General features: G+C 46.1%; 1 protein-coding gene across 1 annotated transcript in view; it reads left to right on the top strand.

Moving 5' to 3' along the window:
* The window catches only part of IGF1R (insulin like growth factor 1 receptor), a 314,344-nt gene that overhangs the window by 43,903 nt on the left and 247,234 nt on the right, over positions 1–23,207 (top strand). Inside the window, exon 2 of the mRNA XM_032252821.1 lies at positions 16,853–17,398. Within this exon, the coding sequence (XP_032108712.1) occupies positions 16,853–17,398 (546 nt within the window). The remainder of the gene's footprint in view (positions 1–16,852; positions 17,399–23,207) is intronic.

Genomic DNA, 23,207 nt, shown 5'->3' with positions numbered 1-23,207 from the left:
CTCAGATTTTCCTTGTCCTTGGTGACCTCGACAGGGGCACTGGCCAGGTTTTGTGCATACCGTCCCTTAATTTGGAGTTGTCTCATGGTTTTGTTTTTTTGAGATGGAGTCTTGCTCTTGTCGCTCAAGCTGGACTGCGGTGGCACAATCTCAGCTCACTGCAACCTCTGCCTCCTGGGTTCAAGCAGTTCTCCCAGCCTCCTGAGTAGCTGGAATTACAGGCGCTTGCCACCATGCTCAGCTAATTTTTCTATTTTTAGTAGAAATGGGGTTTCACCATGTTGGCCAGGCTGGTCTCAAACTCCTGACCTCACGTGATCCACCCGCCTCTGCCTCCCAAAGTGCTGGGATTATAGGCGTGAGCCACCACGCCCAGCCCAGTTTTTTTTTTTAGTTTTCTTAATGGTTAGACTGGGACCATGGGTTTTTGGGAACAAGACGGCAGAGCTGAAATGCCTCTCTTCAATCATTTGTCAGCATTACTTATCACCATTCTTGTTAACCTTGACAACCTGGATGAGCCAGTGTATGTGTTGGGCTTCACTGTAAAAATCAATTACATATTGATACTCTTTGTTCTTTTTAATTGCTGTGTATTGATGACTGCAAGAAAACCTTGCAGTTTCTTTAAAAGGGGGACATTTATCCTGGTTTTTAATTTTACAAATCAGATTCATGAGGATATTTTCACATCTATCTCTTTGCCCCGCTGACATGAGGATTGGATCCCTAGAAGAGGAGTCACTTGTTAGAGGTTATAGGCATTTGAATTTTTTGGTAGCTATCGCCCTCCAAAATATGCTCCTCCTAAAACTAGGAGAGTGCCTGTTGCCCCATGTCCTCACTCAAACTTGGTGTTATTAGATTGGTCATTTTTTTTTTCAATCTGATAAGTTAAAAATATTTCTTTGATTACCTGGGCTCAGTGGCTCATGCCTGTAATCCCAGCACTTTGGGAAGCTGAAGCAGGCAGATTGCTTGAGCTTAGGAGTTCAAGACCAACCTGGGCAACCTGGTGAAACCCCATCTCTACCAAAAATACAAAAAATTAACTGGGCATGGTGGCACTTGCCTTTGGACCCAGCTACTTGGGAGGATCACTTGAGCCCAGGAAGTTGAGGCTGCAGTGAGCTGAGATCGTGCCACTGCACTCCAGCCTGGGTGACAGGGTGAGACCCTGCCTCCAAAGAAAAAAAGAAAATTGATTGGTTGACAAAGGGTCTTGCTCCGTTGCTCAGGCTGGAATGCAGTGGTATCATCGTCATAGTTTACTGCAGCCTTGAACTCTTGGGCTCCAGCAGTCTTGCTGCCTCGGTCTTCCAAAGCGCTGGGATTATAGGCATGAGCCACTATGCCCAGCCAAATTAAAAATATTTTCGTTTGCATTTCTCTATAATTTTCAGAAGTGCATTTATCATACCCTGGAAACCTTAATGTAAGATGATGGTGAGATTGGACTTTCCAGTAATATTTGGGAACTCTGTTTAGTACCAAGCTCTGGATAACAATATATACAAAATAGGGATCTACCCTCAAGGAATCAAAGCCATTATCTAAAAGCTCTTTCCCACAACACCTACTTGAGATATTGTCATTGGTCATATGCCCCAGCATTTGAAAATGGAGTTAGTGAGAGTCTGTTGTTTACCACCTAATACATGGTTAAAGCTGCTTGATGGTATGGGGACATCCATGGGGAGGATATAGACATAGCCACCCCTGCTCTAGATACTAGGGGCCTCAGGGTGGGGTAGGCCTGGGTGGGAGATGTGAATGGTGGAGTAGTGGGAGACCCTGGGTCCTTAGTCTCTGGGGTGATAGCATTTTGCCAAGGCTTTGTCCCATGTCCCTCTGGCCTGTGTTCCCTTTGCCCATGGTGTTGCCTAGCATGGAGGGGCTGGTGGAGCATGCTCTGTGGTTCCCTAACCCGGGGCTGTGTGGGAGAGCAGGCAGCAACCCCCTGACCCCACATGAATGTCCTTTACTTGCTGTCTCCTGCTGTGCCATCCAGCAGCCATGGGCTGCTTTGCTGTGGCTGGGAGACCCGTTAAGCCTCAGAAGCTGGATCCTGGATGAGCAGAATGGAGCAGGCATAGAGGTGTTGGGGAACACTGGCTTTGCCTCGGTGTCATGCCGCCTCCATATAGGAGGGCAGGATTTACCACCCTGTTGTAGAGATTTGAGACTGGATTTTTTTTTTTACCTTTACACCTTCAGCTTTGTTCTCCAGCAGGTCCCTGGGAAGACTGGTCCACAAAGCTGTTGAATGGGGCTGCTATCCAGCAGCACTGCCTCCAGCTGCAGAATGCAGAGGACACTGTAGACTCGCTTGGTGGGTGCCTGGGGCTTGCTGCCTCCCTGGTGCACTGGGCATACCAGCTTGCCTGCCTTTTGGGTCGTCTCCACCTCCCAGGAATGTTTTTTGCTGGAGTGCAATGGCGCAATCTTGGTTCACTGCAACCTGTGCCTCCCGGGTTTGAGCGATTCTCATGCTTCAGCCTTCTAAGTAGCTGGGACTTCAGGTGTGCGCCACCATGCCCGGCTCATATTTGTGTTTTTAGTAGAGATGGGTTCCCCCATGTTGATCAGGCTGGTCTCGAACTCTTGGCCTCAAGTGATGTGGCTGCCTTGGCCTCCGAAAGTGCTGGGATTATAGGTGTGAACCACCTTGCCCAGCCTGACTTCCTGTCTTCTGTTTTTGCCCCCTGTCAAGGGTAGACTTCTTCAGGGCTGCACTTGTGCTCTCCTAGACAGGAGTAATGTGAGACATTTATGACTTTGTCAGCATACTGCTTGGCAGCACCTGCCTCATTTCTGGTGACTATTTGGAAATGCGTCCTTTATCTGGTACCAAAGAACATTTACATGGATCCCTTTGCACTTAATTGGCATACTTTTAAAGCCTCTGGATTTTTTTTTTTTTTTTTTTAGTATAATTTTTCTTGTCTACATGATGTAACATGCTGCTGATTTTTAAGCAAATTAACACAGTTCGTGTTGGAGTGCAGGGGTGCAGGGAAGCAAAATTGTAGGGTTACTAAAGCGGTGAGGCGGCTGCTCAAAGATGCCACTGCACCATTCATTCAGGTGTCCCTGGCCTGGCCTATGGCAGTCTCATTAATCGTCCACGACAATCCATTAGCATGCCTGTCAGCCCTTCAGAGAGGATGAGCCATGGGGAGGCTTAGGGACCCCCACTTGTACTGCTGTGTGGCTCTGTGAACATCCCCTCCTTCCTGGAGTCATGTGATTATAGCAGTCTGACCTCCCCTCACCCTTTTTTTTTTTTTTTTTTTTTTTTAATTGAGATAGAGTCTTGCTCTGTCACCTAGGCTGGAGTGCAGTGGCATGATCTCTGCTCACTGCAACCTCCACCTCCCTGGTTCAAGTAGTTCCCCTGCCTCAGCCTCCCAAGCAGCTGGGATTACAGGCACGTACCACCACAATCAGCTGATTCTTTTTGTATTTTTAGTAGATGGGGTTTCACCATGTTGGTCTTGAACTCCTGATCTCATGATCTGCCCGCCTTGGCCTCCCAAAGTGCTGGGATTACAGGCGTGAGCCACTGCACCCGGCCAGCTTTCTCCACTTGTTTTTGGACCTTAGCCTACACTGCTCCGGGTCCAGCTCCCGAGCCTGCTTGACTAGAAGACCTGAGCCAGACTTAGGGTGGCGGGGGGGAATGCAGGTGCCAGTGGCTGTCACTTGGCCCCTCACAGTTTGTTGCCTGGTTTGCTTTAAAGGCAAGTGTTGCTCATGCTTGTCAGAGCTCTCCATCTGCTTGAGAATTATATTGTTCTCAACTGGAACTTGTAAAAGTGGGAGATTAAAAATGTACTTCTCAATTTCCATGGAAGAATGTATAGATTTTCTGGTGGGGTGGAGACTTTCTTAGCATGAAGGAATCTTTGTGTGATCTGAGCGTCAGCGCTGAATAAAGAATGGGTGCGCCGAGGTCAGGGAGGCCAACTTCCCCGTGGCTTGCAGGGGAACGATGGAACTGTATGTAAGCAGTGCACGGAAGCAAAGCTCTGTAAGTGTGGAGATAACGAAGGGAATGGATTTAATAGAAACAGGGTGTGATGAGTGTCAGTTGCCTGATGAAGTGGAAATCTTGTGTTCCAAATTTGTGAGATCCATTTCTGTCCTCTCAGGAAAATGCTGTATGTGCAGGAAGAGTTCATGTAGTTGGGTTAGATTGTGTTTTCTGTCTTTATTTTTTCTCCCTCTATGGGTTGTGAACAAAAACAAGAATTTGACATTCTGCAGTGTAATTAACTTGTGCGAACAGTGTATTTTTTTCAATGGAATATAAGGTCCAAAATAATAGCCTTTTCCCCATTTAGTCTGTTTTATTCCTTTACATATGGGTTATGAGATACAAAGTGAAGCTCTGTAAAGCTTTTTACAAGCTCCCTATGTTGCCTTCCTTTGATGGGTCAAGGCATTGGAGTTGACGGAGGTGTCTACTCTCAGAGGCCTCAAAGAGGTGCCCGTTCTGGTCATTTGGTTGTTATTAACCCTCAGTTTCCTTAGCTGCAAAACTGAGCAAATAACACCCCAGAAGAGTTATCATAGTAAATCACATTAGGCTTATACAATCTCAGGAGTTGCAGCTCCACAGAAATCTTCATTATCTCTTTAGGCAGTCCAGTCTGCTTTCAAATGAATCTTACTGTCTGTTCTTAAATGAAACCAAAATCCTTCACCCCATGTTGGTCCAAGTTCTCTGCTTCTGTCCCCCAGCAGGGTCATGAAGAGCCTGACCAGCCCTCTGTGGCCAAACCTGGAGACCCTCGTGTGCTGGATTTCTGCAGCTGTCCTCCGTGAGAAGGGACTCCTGGTTCCTGCTCTCACTTGGATGTTCTTCCACTGACTTATCTCTCTTAGTGTATGGAGGCAGAATCCCAGTTTTCAGGGTCTCTCCCTTGGCCCCTTACTAAGTCTCCCTTAGGTACAGTCTAAGACTGCCTGACTTTTTCTTTCTTTTTTTTTTTTTTGGCAGCCACAACATCACATCGTCACATACAGAAATTATATCCAATTAAATCTCCTAAGTCTCTTTCACACCTCCTACATTTGTGCATTTCTTTTTTTGCACCCAAGTGTCCAAATAGCATTTATTTCCTCTCTATTGCAATTCCAATCTGTTGATCTTTTTAGCTCTTGACTCTGTCATCCAATGTATTTGCCATCGCTCCTGGAAACTTGTCATCTTTGAATTAGATAAACATTTTATCTGTGCCATCGTTCAGGTAATTGATAAAAATGTTGAAACATACAGTACTCAGAAAGAGCCCTGTGGCCTTCTAGTAGAGACCTTCCTTGGTCTATTCATTAATCAGCACTTTGGAGGGTAAATTGAACATTTACTAAGCTATTCAGATGTAGTTCATATTTCTTCACCTTGTCAATAAAGATAGGAGATTTTAGCAAGGCACCATAGACAAAGTATGTATTCCTGGAATATACCTATTAAGAAAAAAATCCTTAATGCCAAGAAAATGAACACACCCCCAAATCTCCGGTTATTGTGGTTTTTGATGGCTTATGGCTTCTGACCCAGGGCTTCACTTTATAGCAGTGTGTTCCTTCTGTTTTTGCCTTTGGTTGATACCACTTGTAGAGTGTGGATGAAGGAATGTTACTACCAGGGGGCCTGAGTGTCGGGCTGTGATTGGCTGTCATCTGGAGTAGAACAGGATTGAGCTGCTCAGGAGAAAGGTCGTCAGATGATCCTTTTTGGGAAGCCAGGAGTACTGGTTTTGGACATCCTTTCCTGGCTGATGATGGGATTGGCCTCCATGGAGCTGCTCTCTGGCTGGGCTGGTAGGCAGAGGTTCCGGTGGGTGTGGATGGAGAAGTCCTAAACGCTGAGGGCACCTGGTCTTAATAGAAACTCTAGCACGCCTCAGTGAAGAAGTCAGGGATGTGGATCGTCCTCTGGATGCTCAGGTGAGTACACAGTAGAAAAAGTACTCCTTTGAGGGAAGAGGTGAATCTGGAGATGTTGGAGCAGAAGAGTAAATGCAGAAGTTGTAGCAGATATAAAGGCTTTGGCAAGAGTGGGAGTGATCACTGAAGGGAAGGCAGGGACAGGCTGGAGCCGTGATTGACCCTCGTAGTAACCCTTGCTTGCATTTTACCAAGTAGGACCTGTGTTGAGGTACAGATGTGCTGAACACTCAAAAAGTTAGAAAATCAATGCAATGAGTTGCAACTTCTGCACTCGAATCATATCAGATAGCAAGAACCTGGCACAGTTCAGTTGGCAGAGATGGTTGGTTGCATACAGTGTTTTAGCTCCGGCCCACTCCATATAGAGGTACAGGTGGGGGGCCACCTGCTCTGCTACCTCTGCCTGCTTGTGGCTGTATGCCCAGAGCCTATTTCCCTGGGGAGTCAGTGCAGCACTCCTGCTGGACCCCTCTACTTGTGTCCTGACGAATCTGACTGTGCTGGATGCAGGCCCACAGCCACACCTGGTATGGGTGGCATCTTTAAATGCCTGGCCCGTGTGTGCTGTGTCTGCAGCAGAGCTGTGGCCAAACCTGCTTTCCTTCCATCTGAGTTTCCCTTGGTTCTCGGTGGCGGATGGGCCATGTGGTCTGCCCTCAGCTGTCTATTTGCACTTGTGCTAAAATGCAGCAGAACTTTCCCCCTATATTTAAATTGTGGTGAAAGACGTATAATATTTACCATCTTAATTGTTTTTTTTTTTTTTTTTTTTTTGAGACAGGGTCTCACTCTGTCACCCAGGCTGGAGCGCAGTGGTACGATCTTGGCTCACTGCAACCTCCACCTCCCGGGTTCAGGCGATTCTTATGCCTTAGTCTCCCAGGTAGCTGGGATGACAGGTGTGTGCCACCACGCCCAGCTAATTTTTGTATTGTTAGTAGAGACAGGGTTTCTCCATGTTGACCAGGCTGGTCTTCAACTCCTGGCCTCCCAAAGTGCTGAGATTACAAGTGTGAGCCACCGTGCCCGGCCTCCCCTATTTTTTTTGAGACAGAGTTTCACTCTGTCGCCAGGCGCCAGGCTGGAGTGCAGAGGTACAATCTTGGCTTATTGCAACCTCCGCCTCCTGGGTTCAAGCAGTTCTCCTGCCTCAGCCTCCCGAGTAGCTGGGACTACCGGCGCATGCCACCATGCCCAACTAATTTTTGTATTTTTTTTAGTAGAGATGGGGTTTCACCATGTTGGCCAGGATGGTCTTGATCTCTTGACCTCATGATCCGCCCGCCTCAGCCTCCCAAAGTGCTGGGATTACAGGCATGAGCCACCATGCCCAGCCACTTTTTTTTTTTTTTTTTTTTTTAAGAGATGGAGTCTTGCTCTGTCAACCAGGTTGAAATGCCATGGTGTGATCTTCATTCATTGCAACCTCTGCCTCCCAGGTTGAAGTGATTCTCCTCCTGCCTTAGCCTCCCAAGTAGCTGGGATTACAGGTACCCAACACCACACCCGGCTAATTTTTGTATTTTTTAGTAGAGATGGGGTTTCACCACATTGGCCAGGCTGGTCTTGAACTCCTGACCTTGTGATCCACCTGCTTGGGCCTCCCAAAGTGCTGGGATTACAGGCGTGGGCCACCATGCCCGCTGGCCTCCCATCTTAACATTTTAAAGTGTACAGTTTAAGTATATTTATACTGCTGTTCACTCAATCTAGAACACTTTTCAGCTTGAAAAACGGACACTTTGTACCCATTAATAACTCCCATTCTCTTCTATCCCAGCCACTGGCAACCACTTTCTACTATCTCCATGAGTCTGACTACTTTGAGAACCTGTGAGCGGAATCAGCAGGATTTCTCCTTTTGTGACTGTCTTATTTCACTTAGCATCATGTCCTGAAGCTTCATCTGAGTTGTTACATGTGATAGGTTTTCTTTCCTGCACATGAACTAGAGCGATGCAGTGACTGACCTCTGGCCGTGTGGTGGGTAGTAGAGACAGAGAAACTATCTCTACTAACAATACAACCAAGAGGTAGCTGGTGTCTGAACACTAGCCCAGTCCTTTCCTCTCTAGGAAAGCCCTCAGATCAGATAGAAAGACTCAGTATTTCAAGAAGCTTCTGTTTTGACACCCTATCCCTGAAGAATCATACCATAGGGTAGGGGAACAGATGAGCGGGATTTCTATACTGTTATCAGCTAGGCTTAGATAACTGGCTAATTGAAAAGAGTACAGGTCACTTAAGGAAACTGGAGCACTGTAGGGCAAAGTAACATGCTTTTGAAATGAGGATGTGAACTGTAACTGGAATGATGTAATGTGTTCTACAAAACGAAGCCAGTGAGAGGACAGGGGACACGGGGCCGACTTTCATTTAGGACGTTTGCCTGGTTCTGAGCAGAAAGTCGAAAGTCATGAGAAGGGGAAAAGAAGGCAGATGGAGCCTGGTTTTTGCAGAGTGCCTGCTCGGCGTGGGCCTTGCTCCTTCTTGGCTGCACCTCACAGCGTGATCCTCTGGCTGTACAGTCTGCCCTTCGGAGGTTTAGGGTGCTGTCTCATGCACAGTGGGTGCTAGGTGGTGGTGAGGACAGGATGTGGGACTAGACAGGGGCTGTACCTCAGAAGGCCTCATGGTGAGGCAGAGAGCTTTGGCTCCGAGGGACTCTACCTTCTGGTGTCCTGCTTCATTGAGAAGCCAACCACCCATGGGAACCGTGAACAATTAGAAAGGATTAGAAGCTCTTGTAATGGTGTTTTTTGAAATATAGAGACTTAGAGAGAATGTTGGGCTTTGGGGTATTTTAAGATCAGAAAGGCATTTGGAGTAACTGTCAGAGCAGATACAGTTGTTTTTATGAAGATCCAGGAAAACAGTTGTTGCAAATACAGCTCTGCACCAAGTCTGTACCAATCTGTTTTGCTACAGATGCTTTAAGTGGAGGGGACACTGGGGCTTGTGTTCCCTTTAGTCTTTGAATTAATTCCCATTAAAGTTTCAGTGTCTTAATTGGCATGGCAGGATAGAAATATCTTACCCATCTTTGTAAGTTCTTTGCAGTATGTAGCATTTTGTTTTAATGTTCTGAGCCTTTATGTGTGCATTTATTTTGTTTATATGCATGATGTAGATGGCTCTTGTGACAGTAAAAAACAATGTTCACGTTCAAATCACACTTAATTTGTGTTCTCAGAGTTAAATGAAAATCTCTTACATTCTTAACTTTGCTTTCAGTTAATTGAATGTGTTAGGTGGCCAGGATTGCTGTCTGTGTGAAATGGAAATGTACGTATACAATGTAAACACGTTCTGATTGACACATGAAGATAAAGAGCTTAACTTGAATTGTGTCTGTTTACACTTAACACAGAAAATTGTACTGTAACAAACTGAAGTATCAGTAGTGTTTGTTATCATAACATTGTCTTTTTCCCCCTTTCCTGATCTCTGATTTTTTGATTAGGAATGAGGCCTAAAGAAACCCATGCGCTCTCTCTTCCCTGAACACAAGGAGGGGGTGTGCTTAGACCTTGAAGGGCACGGCATGGGAGGATCATGTGCTAGGGAGAGTCTGTCTCCACCCTGTTTTTCTTCTGCTTGGCTTTGTTTCATGCATAGTTTCTATGGGCTTCTTGGGGGTTCTCTGAGAGTGAATGTCAACTTGAGAAGTACAGGTGGACAGATAGGCTTTACCTGTACCACACTGCAGATAAGGTGGGTGGGGAGGGTAGTGACAGGTGGTGGGGTGGGTTTACAATTATTTCCTAGGGCAGTGGGTCTCACAGGGTGGTGCTTAGGCCAGCAGCATCAGCATCACCTGGGCGCATATTAGAAACATACATTTTGGGCCCTTACCTCTTGTTTTTTTAACAAGTCCTTCAAGTGGTTCTGATGCATGTTGAGTACTTTGAACACTGTCCCGCTACATGCAAAGTGAACTTGACCCCCACACACTTGCCTCAGTCTGCTTTCTAGCATCTATCCTATTGCTCTTGTTCTCCTTGCCACATTGGCTGCACGGCTGGGGTTCCCCCTAACTGCAACTAGGCATCAGCTCCAGCTGCCTCTGCCTGGAGCATCCTGACCCCCAACCCTTCCTGGCAAGACTTTGCTCATCTTTTCAGGGTCCTCTCCACTGAGAAGTCTTCCTGACCTCTGAGATAGGGAGTCACCGTGGGGCTTTGTCTTTGTGTTCCTAGGGTTCTATCCATTGCTCCATTAAAACTTTTCCTTCATTTGCCACTTGCTGGAGAGATGGTTGCTCTGTCTTCCTTGTGCAAAATTCAGTGACACACGGATCCTCTTCTAACCTCTTAAATAATTTTGGCTTTCACAGAGTGATAGTGTCTAGAGAGGGTTTTTGTACTAAGTTATTGGTTCCAAAGAATTCATTTTAAGAGAAGTAAAGAACTATTACAGCATGCCAGTTACAAAATCGAGACAAAATTGGCTTCTCATATAAGCCCAAAGGTTTTATTGCCTTGGATTTTACCGTCAGAATTAAAGATGATGCTTGGTTCACTATTGTGTTTTGCCTTCATAATGTGCCTGTAGACCTGTAGTAAAAGAAGGCTGATGTTTCCTGATGTCTTTTATTACCAACTATAAGCTAAGCCTATCCCATAAAGAGTTGATCAAGTAGTTATCCATGTTAGCTAAATGGATAACTAGAACATTCTTTAATGGAATTATTGACAGAAGGTTAGTCAGTGATTTTGCAAATTCGTGCCACCCTCCTTTGTTGTATATTACTAATATTGACATTGGGGCAACAAAATAGATCAGTATTTCCATTTAGTGTTTACTTAATAACAGCTGCTAAAAGTTGTTATTTGTAGTAATGCAGAAGCACTTACCTGATTCTTACGCCAGCTTCTATAGGATAGGTAGTGACAGCCCATTTTGCAAGTGAGGAAGATGAGGTTTAGAGGTGAGGCATGTCTACCTGAGGGTAGGATCTGGTAAATGGCACTCCAGGCTCACGGGAGCCATGGAGCCATGCAGCCATGCTGTTTTTCTAGGACTGCAAGGTTGTATCTGAGACATAAACATGTAGTTAAAATTCTTGTATAGCTCTTCCACATACTTAGATACACAGCTTTAGGGGGTTTTCTCAGCCAAATGCTTTTCATTAGCCCTTCTCATATTAACATTTAGTTCTTAGGGATTTATTTTCCACATACATGTAGCTTGTATATGCCATTTACTTGTGTTCTTAGAGTGAACATTTCGCCTCTTGATCTTTAGAAAATACCTAGGAGTATTTTGGTAACAGTGCTCATTTCAACTGAAAGGCTTTGTTTTTAAATTAATTTAAATTTTATTATTATTTTTTGAGACAGAACCTTGCTCTGTATCTCCCAGGCTGGACTGCAGTGATACGACCTTGACTTGTTGCAACCTCTGCCTCCTGGGTTGAAGTGATTCTCGTGCCTCAGCCATCCAAGTAGCTGGGATTACAGGTGTGCACCACCACGCCTGGCTAATTTTTATATTTTTAGTAGATACGGGGTTTCGCCATGTTGACCAGGCTGGTTTCAAACTATTGGCCTCAAGCAATCTACCCGCCTTGCCTCCCAAAGTGCTGAGACTACAGGTGTGAGCCACTGTGCCTGACTTTTAAGGCGTTCTTTAAAACGGCTTCTTTTGGCCAGGTGTGGTGGTAGTTCCAGTGTTTCTGGAGGCTGAGGCTGGAGGATTGCTTGAGGCCAGGAGTGGAGACCAGCCTGGGCAACAGACGGAGATCCCGTTTCTGCCAAAATAAAAAAATAGAGCCGGGTGTTACAGCGTACACCTGTGGTCCCAGCTACTTTCAAAAAAGTTTCAGATTTTGGATTTTTGGATTAGAGATGCTCAACCTGTATAAAGTATTAGGCATCGATTTACTTGTTACTTCCAACAGATCACAAAATTCAGTAGCTAGTGAAAGAACACGAAGGCAGAGACTGAAGCAAGCTGAACTGCATACTGCAATCTGAATGCAGACAGGAGGGAAGAATCTGCTTCACTTTGCCATCTGGCCCCCTCCACAGCCAGTGTTGACCACTAGTTAACAGAGGCCAGCTACAGAGCTGGAACTGTCAGTTTCCTCCAAATGAAAGAGTAGGTTCCATACTTGACACTCTTCTTCCCATTTATAGAAGAAAAGAGACAAAAAGTAGGAAGAAGATACTCACTTACTCCGGAAGGAAAGACAAGCCCAAGCCACAGAGCACGAGGCAGGGCCTAGGACCAGCTGTTTTGGATCTCATCACTGACACCATTGGTCTTCAGGATGTTTTGTGATAGAAACAGTACAAAAGAAACCCAAGCTGGACCATGAATGATAGCAGTGTTCAGGAGGTGCAAGCCACAAACAGGAAAGACAATAAAACGTGCTCCACTGGTGCCATGAAATAATTCATGCACTGAGGGAGTAAATAGTAAACACAGTGCAGGAGGGGGAGACACACCCTTTGTGGCTGCTCATGGATGATTAAAAGGAAAATGCAAAATACCCTTTCTCCTTTCTCAAAGCAGCGGATACTGGCGTGATCCAAAACAAACCCAAAAATCTTTTGGAATGTGCGGTCCCAGGCAGGCCTGTAAGGAATAAGGCAAAGCAGGGAAGCAGAGAGAAAGGGTATAGCTGGAAGATGGGGACAGTGGGCCTCAACAAAGTCCCCAAAGCCAGAGAACTTTTGGAGCTCTGACATGACACCACAAGTGGAAAATTCCACACCTGACCTCATGTGGGGAAAAAAGACCTTTCCAGCCCCCTTCAGCTGCGGTGTGTCTTTTTTACACATACTCAGATTCCCCCAAACCCACACCTCCACAAAGGGTAATAAAATGGTTCACTGTACCCAAACTTTGTTTCATGCGCAAGATTATTAAAAATATTATATGAAAAGACCTTTTAGAGAAGCGAGAAGAGAAATGAGAGGTAGGGGAGGGAGGGAGGAGTTGGGGGAACAGTTGAAGCCAAGGTTTAGGCAAAGCTGTGAGGAGGCGACATCTGAGTGGAGACCCCATGGTGAGAGAATGGGGCAACCTCCTGAAGGAGCAGAAGCACTGCAGGAAGCAGGGTACGAGCAGAGGAGGAGCTTGGTGTGTTGGAGATCGTGGACTCCTGTGGAGTCTTGTCGGATGGTGTTGGGACAGGGATGGACTGTGGGGAGGCTGGGTCATGGGGAAGGTGTTGTTTTAGGCTAAGCTGGAGATGCTAGTGGCTCAGATCAGAGCTGGAGTAGTGGAGACACATAGACACTGAACCAATGATGAGATTCACGCATTCTGCATGTGCGCCACATGATGTGTCTATTGTTTTAGGCACTGGGGATGTAATGGTGAACTAAGTAGAAAATAATATAAATAGAGAACAGTTTCTATTTCCTGTCCTCCTGCAGCTGCCATTGTGTTGGAAGTGATAAGAGAGACTGGGAGAAGAAAGGCCAGAACCTTCTAGAATTACTGTCTCCTTAAAATGATGATGTAGATGGACACGTATTGACTTAGTGAAATTATTAAGTGAAGGAATTGTGCTTACAAATGTCATATTTTTGTCTGATTTCACTTACCTTCATTTATAGAAAATAGATAGTTGGCATAGATAGTATTAAGATTGTTTATCTTGGGATGATGAGATCGTTGATGATTTTTACTATTTTTTTGCTGTTCCCTCTAAGCTCTCTATAGGAAGCATGCTTTTGATCAATAAAACTTTTAAAGTTGGAATTTATGCTGCTTTTAGTCATTGAAAAAAATCACATTTTGAATCTTTCTGTTAGGCTTTATATCTACATTAATGCAGATATGAGGAGAACACAGTCTCCCTGGCCTATGCCAAACAGCAACTGAATGATGAAATTCAGTCAGTCTGCATGTGTGCCGTGTAATGTGTCTGCTGTGCACCGAGTACTGTTTTAGGCACTGGGGATGTAATTGTGAGCCAAGTAGAAATAAATAGAGAACAATTTCTGTTTCCTGTCCTCCTGGAGCTGCCACTGTGTTGGATGGGCATGATGAGAGAGACCATGAGAAGAAAGGCGGGAGCCGTGTCCTGCAGAGGGTGGTGTGCCCGGGGAGGGACGTGTGTGGGGTTGTCCAGGAACAGCGTGCTGCGCAGGGAGGAAGGAGGTGGATGGTGTTGTGGGAAGAGCAGCCAAGATTCTCATAGGCTTGGGGGCTGGAACCCTGAGGTCTACTACTGGACTAGATATGTGAGGTGCGAGAGGAAATTAGAATCGGGAATGACTCTTTGATTTTTGACATGAGCAACTCAGAGAATGAGAGTGCTACAGTTTAGAAGCTTGGGAGGCGGATTTTGTGGGGGAACAAATGAGGTATTAGGCACCTCAGTGGTTATACTCAGATGGATATACTACATTAGAACTCAGAAGAGTCTGGGCCAGTGACATGAGTCTGATCATCCTCTAGAGTATGAATGGCACAAGAAGCCACTTGTCTAGATGAGGTGACAGAGGAAAAGGTTGAGGATAACAACCAACATTTAGAGGTAATGCTAGAAGGCAGGATAGTATGGAATCAGGGAAGCCGAGAGGAGGGGGCAATGCCAGGTGACTGGAAGGTACAGTGACATTGTCCAAGTGTCACTGGGGGCTCTGCTAAGAGCTATTCAGTGTCATAATTGGAACAGAAGCTCATTCAGAGTGAGTAAAGGTAACCAGGAGGTGAGGATGCTGAGAGGTAGGACTATGGACAAGCCTTGTGTCAAGTTTTGCTATGCAGGGGCTGGAATCTTATGTATGTGACTGTGTATAAGTGACTTGACTTCCCCAAATGTTTCCTCACCTTCAAAATGGATGTTTGCCCAGTGCTATTTTTTATTGTCCTCTCTTCTCTGTCTTAGAGATGTCCTTTTCTCATTGGTAAAACAAAAGAATCAGACCAAATGAAGTTTCGTGTTCTAAGTTCTCAAGCTTTGCCTGCTCCTCAGCCCTTGGGTCCCTCCACTTCCTCTTCCCTTCACTGTCTCTGCTCAGTTTCCATCTGTGGTTGTCATGTAATGCCCAGCGGGACTTTTCTTCTCTCTGTCTTGTCTGTTCCACTTACTCTGTCCTGCACCAGGCCACTGGATTAATCCTCCACAGAGCCTTTCAGGCTTCTCTCACATGGGCGTCTCTCCCACTCAGGAGCCTTGTGGGGGCTTTATTCCTCTGAGGTGAAAGTTCTCATGCCCACATGTGACCCTTTATGACTTGGGTGCTGCCAAATTCATTTCCTCACCTGCTACCCTCTTCACCGGCTCCCCTTTTCACCCTGACCATCAGATCTGCTGGCACATGAGTGTACCTTGTTCTGCACTGTCTCTGGCCTGTGGGATGTTGACTGAGTTTTAAATCCCAGGCACCCTTTGGGAGCCAGGCTGTGTGCAGAGCTTCCCCCAGCACAGTGGCACGAAATGTGGACACCACCTTTTGTCTGTCCTGCTTCATTCTATTCACATCTGGAATGGACTTGCTGTGTGCACACCACTGACCGCCTGCCTTGTGTGACAGTTGTTCATCATTGGTCTTAGCTCCTTGCCTTCACCATGAGTCTCCAAAGAGGGCAGGGCACTGCCTGTCGGCATTTCTCATGGTGTCATACACGTTGGGTGCTTTCCAAATTAGTTACATCAATCAGAAAACTTCATTCTGAGAAGGCTTAATAGTGGACTTGGGGATTTAAATCCTAAAACAAAGTGTTTTTTTGGTGTGTGTGTGTGCCTAGAATTTAGAATGTAAGTCTTGCAGTATTGAGGCCATTTTATCAAAAGCCTTTAAAATCTGCAAGTGCATCGTCCCAGCAATTCCACTTCTAGGGATTTATCCTAAGACAATAGCCTTGGGTATCTGCTGAGAATGTTCACTGGAGTGTTGCTTATAATGTGCAAAACAGGAGATAACCTAACTGTCCAACAGTAAGGGATTGGTTAAAAAAAAAAAAAAAAGCTTCATGGTGTATATTCATACTCTGGAATCACTGCCTCCTAAAATGATGATATAGAAGGACATGTATTGACTTAGTAAAATATTAAATGAAGGAAGTGTGTTTGCAGATGTCATATTTTTGTCTGATTTCACTTACCTTCATTTATAGAAAATGGATAATTGGCATAGATAGTGTTAACATTAACACTATCAACATCTTAGGATGTTGAGATCATTGATGATTTTTACTGGTTTTTTTTTTTTTTTTTTTTTTTGCTGTTACCTCTAAGCTCTCTTTAGGAAGCATACCTTCTTAATGAAACTGTTAAAGTTGGAACTTACACTACTTTTATTCATAAAAAAAAATCACATTTTCTATCTTCTATTAGGTTATCCTTTATAACTACATTAAATGCTGATGTGGGGACAACACAGTCTACCTGGCTCATGTCAAATGGTAGTGGGAAGCATGGAAGCATGCGTTTTTGAGTCCCCACTTTCCAGGTCACAGTGACTGTTCTCTAGTGTAGACCGATTGCCCTGTGTCCTTCAGGCAGGGTGCAGTAGTAAGTTACTGATACTTGGCTGCTGAGCTGTTGTTCAGGCCTTGGCAACTGACGCTCTGCAGAAGGGACTGCGAGTGTGCAGTGATGGAATCCGGCTGGACTGGGTTGCAGGCATCTGCCTCTGTGTGCCCCTGGGCTGTAGACTTTAGTTTGCACGGTTAACGGGGTTGGCCTCTCCCATAGTCGGTTGGTGAGGGCCCAGTGTTGGTACTGTGCAAATGCCGGCTAACTGGTTAGTCACCTAGACTGTCAGTCTGCAACCCACACCTCTACCATGAGCAACTGAACCTTACTTCTTTAATAATAAAACAGGGTTCCTGAAAACCAACCGTATTATTGGTTGGAACATAGTTTAAAAAATTATTTCCTTTTAACTGAGACGTATCCCGCCTTTCCCTTCTTGTCTCCCTTCAGTCTGTGGGCCGGGCATCGACATCCGCAATGACTTCCATCAGCTGAGGCGCCTGGAGAACTGCACGGTGATCGAGGGTTACCTGCACATCCTGCTCATCTCCAAGGCTGAGGACTACCGCAGCTACCGCTTCCCCAAGCTGACGGTCATCACCGAGTACTTGCTGCTGTTCCGAGTGGTTGGCCTCGAGAGCCTCGGAGACCTCTTCCCCAACCTCACGGTCATCCGCGGCTGGAAACTCTTCTACAACTACGCCCTGGTCATCTTCGAGATGACCAGTCTTAAGGATATTGGGCTTTACAACCTGAGGAACATTACTCGGGGGGCCATCAGGATTGAGAAAAATGCTGACCTCTGTTACCTCTCCACTGTGGACTGGTCCCTGATCCTGGATGCAGTGTCCAATAACTACATTGTGGGGAATAAGCCCCCAAAGGAATGTGGGGACGTGTGTCCAGGGGCCATGGAGGAGAACCCAATGTGCGAGAAGACCGCCATCAACAACGAGTACAACTTCCGCTGCTGGACCACAAACCGCTGCCAGAAAAGTAAGAATGGTGCTGACTGCTGCTTTCTCTCTGCTGCTTTCTCTTCTCTTCTTCTCCTCCTTGACCTCCCTTCTCTTCTGAATGCACGAGTTCCACTGGGCAGGGTGCAGTCGTGTTGCATGTAGGATGTGGCACAGCTGCTCTGCGGAAGTTGTTCCTAGCAGGGGTCTTGGTTGGCTTTCCTTTGCACCTGGGACTCTTGGACTGTGGGACTGTGGCATGGCTGGAGGCCATCATGGCTGCTGTCAAGACTGTTCAAATCGCATGTTAGAAATAATCCACCACACTCCTGGGCTAGAAACTTGCTGACCTTCAGCTTTGAATTCCTGATGAGAAAGGTGACCTGGTGTGCTTGGAAGTCCCTGAGCCTTGGTAGCTCGGGGCTGCTTATGTGTCAGCTCTTTCATCCTTTGTGCGAAGTGATATTTTTTGTTCTGCAGGACTTCCTTACCTTGAATGGACTTGGAATATGGTTAAATAACGGGAAAGTAAAGCACTCACTCACATCCCGTGAAAGTGGTCCTTGGGTCCTAGTGATGATGTTTTTATGCTCTGGTGTCCTGGTTATGACAGAGCACCTGGCCAAGGTGGGAGACCTGTTGACCCATTTCCACCATTCCCACATTCAGACTGTACTTGCAGGTAGCTGTGTAGCAGGGTGCATTTTTAAACCTTTGGGATTCTGTTTTCTTCCTTTTATACCTGTTTACTTAACAGCTGTGAAAATCTTAGGAAATCACGAGTGAAGAAACTTTGGAAAGTGTTTACTGCTCTGGGGGTCAGTTGGTATTTTGAAGCTTCTTGTATATTTGTCTGCAGTATGCTTATTTTCCCTTGAGAATAACTGAGCTCTTGCCTTCATGTGATCAATTCCTTGAGAGCCAGGCTGTTTGGTACTAAAACGTGACTCTGAGCCTTCACCTTATTGCATTCAGCAGAATTTAGGTATATTGGCTAGGAAGGTTTTCCTCACTGGTTGGAAGTCAGTGTGTTAGCCGTAAAGAGCTATTATTTAAGTGTTGGCCCAGTTAAAGGTGCAAGGATCCCATGTTCTCAGGTCATGAAGAGCCAAGAAACCCCAAATTGTTAGACTTGCCTAAAATAAACAAATAAAAGACGAGACCCCCGACGGGTGAAGTGTGTAAAAGAAAGAAAGAAAAGGCCAGACCTCACAGGTGGCTCTTACTTCAGCTCCCCTTCAGCCAGGCCTGAGGCAGGAAGAGGATCTGTGTACCTGATCTGTCACACACTTTTACACTTTTATCTGCGAATTTGATCAGTGTGTATGTGAACATTGATTAGTAAGGGCAGGGGTCCCACTGGCTGCAGCCAGCCGGTACCTCGTAGAGCTCTGAGAATGCAGTCAGATCACTTTAAGGTTGGCGAGAGTTGGAGGAAGATCTTAAGCTGAAGTCACTTGTGTGGTTGATTAAAACTGTGGCCTATCATGAGGTTACCCACTGGTTTGAGATAACAACAAAGTATATTTTTAAAATAATAACCTTGACATTTAAAAAATTTATCTGAAAAGTAAAAGGTGTCACCAAAGGAGGCAGTGTGTAGTAGAAGAGAGACGTTGAATGTGGTGACAAGGGCCAGGAATGACCTTGGATGGGCCAGCCCCTCTGGGCTGTAGTTGGGCTTTTTCAGGATACTTCTAGGGCAGTCCTGTACATCTTGCAGTGGTGATTAGACATGGGCAGACAATGTTTTGAAAACTCATAAGCTCTTTAAGAAGGGAGGTACTCTATGAAACGTCATTAAGTGGGGAGTTGTTCAGGAACTTGGTAGTAGTTACTTTGGTCTTGCTGCGGGTTTTTTGCTGTTTCTGATCAGCTCCTTATTGAAGACCCCTGGGGTAGGAATGAGGCCTGCATTCTGGGTCCAAGTCTTAGAGTGGCGCCTAGAAATGAGCAAGTTATTTAAATTGCCCGGGCCTCGGTTTCTTCATATGTGGAATGGGGTAGAGCCTGCCTTCCTGGTAGGGCTGTTGGAAGATGAAAAGGAGAAAGGAGAAGCACTGTGAAAATGTAATAGTGGTTAGGAGTTGGGCTCTGCCGGTGACAGGCCTGTTGGTTGGTCACCTGCTTCCCCAAGGCCACGCCCTGCAGCCTTCTCCTTGAGCATCTCAGCCCTGCTGATGTCGTTGTGATTTCACAATGGAGCACTTACCGTAACACTGATAACGGCTTTCAGGGAAATTGCCTTCCCTTCCCCTTGTCCTGAAGACTCAGGCATGGGCATGTTTCTTGGAGTTTTTCTAGTTGTGTCAGAACTTTCTCTTGGTTTGCATAGATTCCGTTTAGACCTGTGTTGTCCACTGTGGTAGCTGCTTGTTGAATCAGCAGACACTTACTGAGTAAGCCACATGGCTTATTGAGTACTTGAACTGTGGCTTGTCCACAGTTGGAAACAGGAGGTTTACAAGACGTACGATAGGAAAAACTCTGTACACCATTTCATTAGTAATTTCTATATTTATTACATGTTGAAATATACATTTTGGATATGTTAAAATATGTTCCTAAAATTTCACCTGTTTCTTTTTTTGTTTGTTTTTGAGCTGAATTTTCTCTCTTGTTGCTCAGGCTGGAGTGCAGTGGTGCAGTCTCGGTTCACTGCAATCTTTGCCTCCTGGGTTTAAGTGATTCTCCTGCCTTGGCCTCCCGAGTAGCTGGAATTATAGGCACATGACAACACGCCCGGCTAATTTTTGTATTTTTAGTAGAGATGGAGTTTCACCATGTTGGCCAGGCTGGTCTCCAACTCCTGACCTCAGATGATCCACCTGCCTCGGCCTCCCAAAGTGCTGGATTACAGGTGTGAGCCACCACGACCGACTCTTTTTAATTCCTAATGTGGCTGCTTGAAAATTTGAAATTACAGATGTGGCTTGCATTCTGTGTTGGTAAGAGAGCTTCTTTAGAGCATTTGTTTTCACACCTGGAGTTCTTCCCCTCATCATGTTTTTTGGCTGAGTGGTCACTGCAGTGCTTGTAACCCCCCATGCACCTCTCCAGCCAGAACCATTAGGAATCATTTGGGGAGCTCGGTGAAGGGCACTGAGTGCAGGCAGGATGGCTACGTGGAGTTGAGCGTAAGCGTTCAGATGACCGTTTGAAAAGATGAAGCACAGAATAATACCATTCAGTTAATCTTCCGTTGGCTGGCTGTAGAACTACGGAGAACATCTGGAGAAATGCATCAAGAGCGTGTGTGAAATCGTTGAGCCTACTCGATTTTGTAGTGCTGATGCACGGTTTTTACTTGGCGCTGTCCTTGAAACTCCTTCTATGCCATGACTTTGCAGAGCCTGGCAGCGTAGTGGAGTCTAGTGCCACCATGGGCATGACCCCTCTGTGGGTTCTCTGTATACTTATGTATTTCTCAGTTCTTTTAGGATTTGGGAGTGGATTTTACACATTTTTGAGTCATTCCTAAAGAGCGATTGACCCTTAAAGAACTGTGTACTGTGCTTTACTTTCAGTAAGATTATAGCTGTGTGCCACCTGTCTGTGACGTGTGCCCTGGTTGATTCTTCTTCCCTTGTCTTCTGATGCCACCGTCTTCTGAGTCTCTTCCTGCCCCCACAGCTGCTGCTGCTGCTCCTCTGTCTCCCTCCCCTCAGTCTGGCCTTTAACAGTTGGTGGTCTCCTGACTGACTTAGTCCATTCAGGCTACTGTAATAAAATCCCATACCCTGAGTGGCTTACACACAACAGAAATACTGCTCACAGTTCTGGAGGCTGGAAGGCCAAGATCAAGGTGCTTACCAGGTGAACTGTCTGCGGAGGGTCCACACTCTGGTTCACAGACAGCACCTTTTCACTGTCTTCATATGTTGGAAGGGGTGGGGTGTTTTTTCCTGGCCTCTTTTTTATAAGGGCTCTAATCCCATTTGTGAGGGCTCCACCCTCATGACCCAGTCACCTCCCAAACTCATCACATTGGGGATTAGGTTTCACCATAAGAATTTTGAGGGGACATAAACATTCAGATAAGAGCATGGCCAGATTTCTACCCTGGGCTCTTTTCACTTTCCTTGTTGTTATCTCATCCATGGGTAACTTAATTGCCTCCTGTCTCCATCTATGCTTCCAAATATCTCCAGCCCTGACCCCTTTTGAGCCCAGGACCTGTCATTCATATCAGACCACCATGAGCATTTCACTGCAGCTTCTGATGATCTTCCCTGTTTCCTCACTTCTGGGCTATTTTTTTTTTTTTTTTTTTTGTATTCCCTCTTAAGTGGGCTACACTCTTATTCCCCTGGTTCTTTTGTCAGGAACGTGGGTGACCTTTGGATACTTCCATCTCTGGTTGGACACCAGGCCCTTTCTATCCCAAATGGAATGGGAATGCTGCTTCAGCTGCCTTCCTCTGCTCCTTCCACTTCCAGCAGTGGCATAACCTCTCCTACTTTGTGCCCTGTAGCTCCACTCAGCACTGGTGAACTTTCCAGTATGCACTTTTTGTTTTATTTTTGGGAGAGAGCCTCGCTCTGTTGACCAGGCTGGAGTGCAGTGGCGTGATCTTGGTTCATTGCAACCTCTATCTCCCGGGTTCAAGTGATTCTGAGCAGCTGGGATTACAGGACCGCACCACTACACCCAGCTGATTTTTGTATTTTTAGCAGACACGGGGTTTTTCACCATGTTGCCCAGGTTGGTCTCGAACTCCTGACCTCAGGTGATCCACCTGCCTCGGCCTCCCAATGTGCTGGGATTATAGATGTGAGCCACTGCACCCAGCCATCCATTGTGTATTTTGGATGATATGCTCCCCTATCTGAAATCCTGTATTAGGTCCCTATAGGATAGGCATGTAGCATGACGTGAAGCTCCTGTGTGGTCAACAGCTGCCCCATGACACCATGCCACACTTCATGTGCCACTCTCTCCCACCTGCCTATTGCATCCTTGGCCCCAGTGGTGTTCTCCCATGCTGACCAGCCGGCATGGCTCACCCACTGGAACTCCAGCCTTGCCTTTTCCTCTAAAGGATGTAAGAGCTCTGCAGATTTCAGGAGGCCTGTCTCCAAGCACGTGGCGGGACACTTTTTGCCCCACTGTAAATTCTGGGTGTATCCTCCAGTGTGTGCTGTCACCCCAAGGGCAAGCACTGTACCTGCTTAGTGAAGGATGTATTGTTAGGAAGATACATTTTCCCCTTGAGAAGAGAGTAGGGTATTGTGGCAGCCCTCAGTGAGCCAGTCGTGTCAGGATTATGAAATGCAGATGTTGACTGTGTCATTGTCACTGTCATTGCTGCTGAGGAGTACTGACAAAAATTGTCTCCAACTGTTAGTTGGCAGAGGGGATCCACTATGGTGGGTATCTCTTTTCTTTCCTGCCATTATCAGAATGATTCCAGGCCAAAGATGATGGAGAAGTATGGAAATAATCTGAAAGGTTGAAGCTTGGCATGTGAGGCCATTCATGACTTTGTAAGGCAGTTTTGCTGAAGGCCAGCTCTGCACTGGGAGGGACAGGGGTGAATCGTCCTGAGTGCCTGTGGTTTTCTTACTTCCTGGTGAATTTGCTTAAGTGCCTGTTGCTTGCATGCCATGGAGGCTTTCTGGTATTTGATTTAAGGTGCAGATGCCCCTACCTTCCCACAAAAACCCCCAACAAAACCTAAGACCTTACTGCAACTAAGTCTCCAAGTACCTTTTAACTCATTGGGATGAACAGCCTGTGGTCTACTCAAATCACCCTGAGTGCGTGTGAGAAGGTCTGGGCTTTGCCAGGAAATCCAGGAAGGCAGGGCCGGGCCATGTTGGAAGCTGGCTTAGCTGTGGGGGGAGGGG

This window comes from Sapajus apella, unplaced genomic scaffold (assembly GCF_009761245.1).
Source record: "Sapajus apella isolate SASKATOON/1434 unplaced genomic scaffold, GSC_monkey_1.0 scaffold80, whole genome shotgun sequence".
Lineage (NCBI taxonomy): Eukaryota > Metazoa > Chordata > Mammalia > Primates > Cebidae > Sapajus > Sapajus apella.
This window is presented reverse-complemented; position numbering and strand designations above follow the sequence as displayed.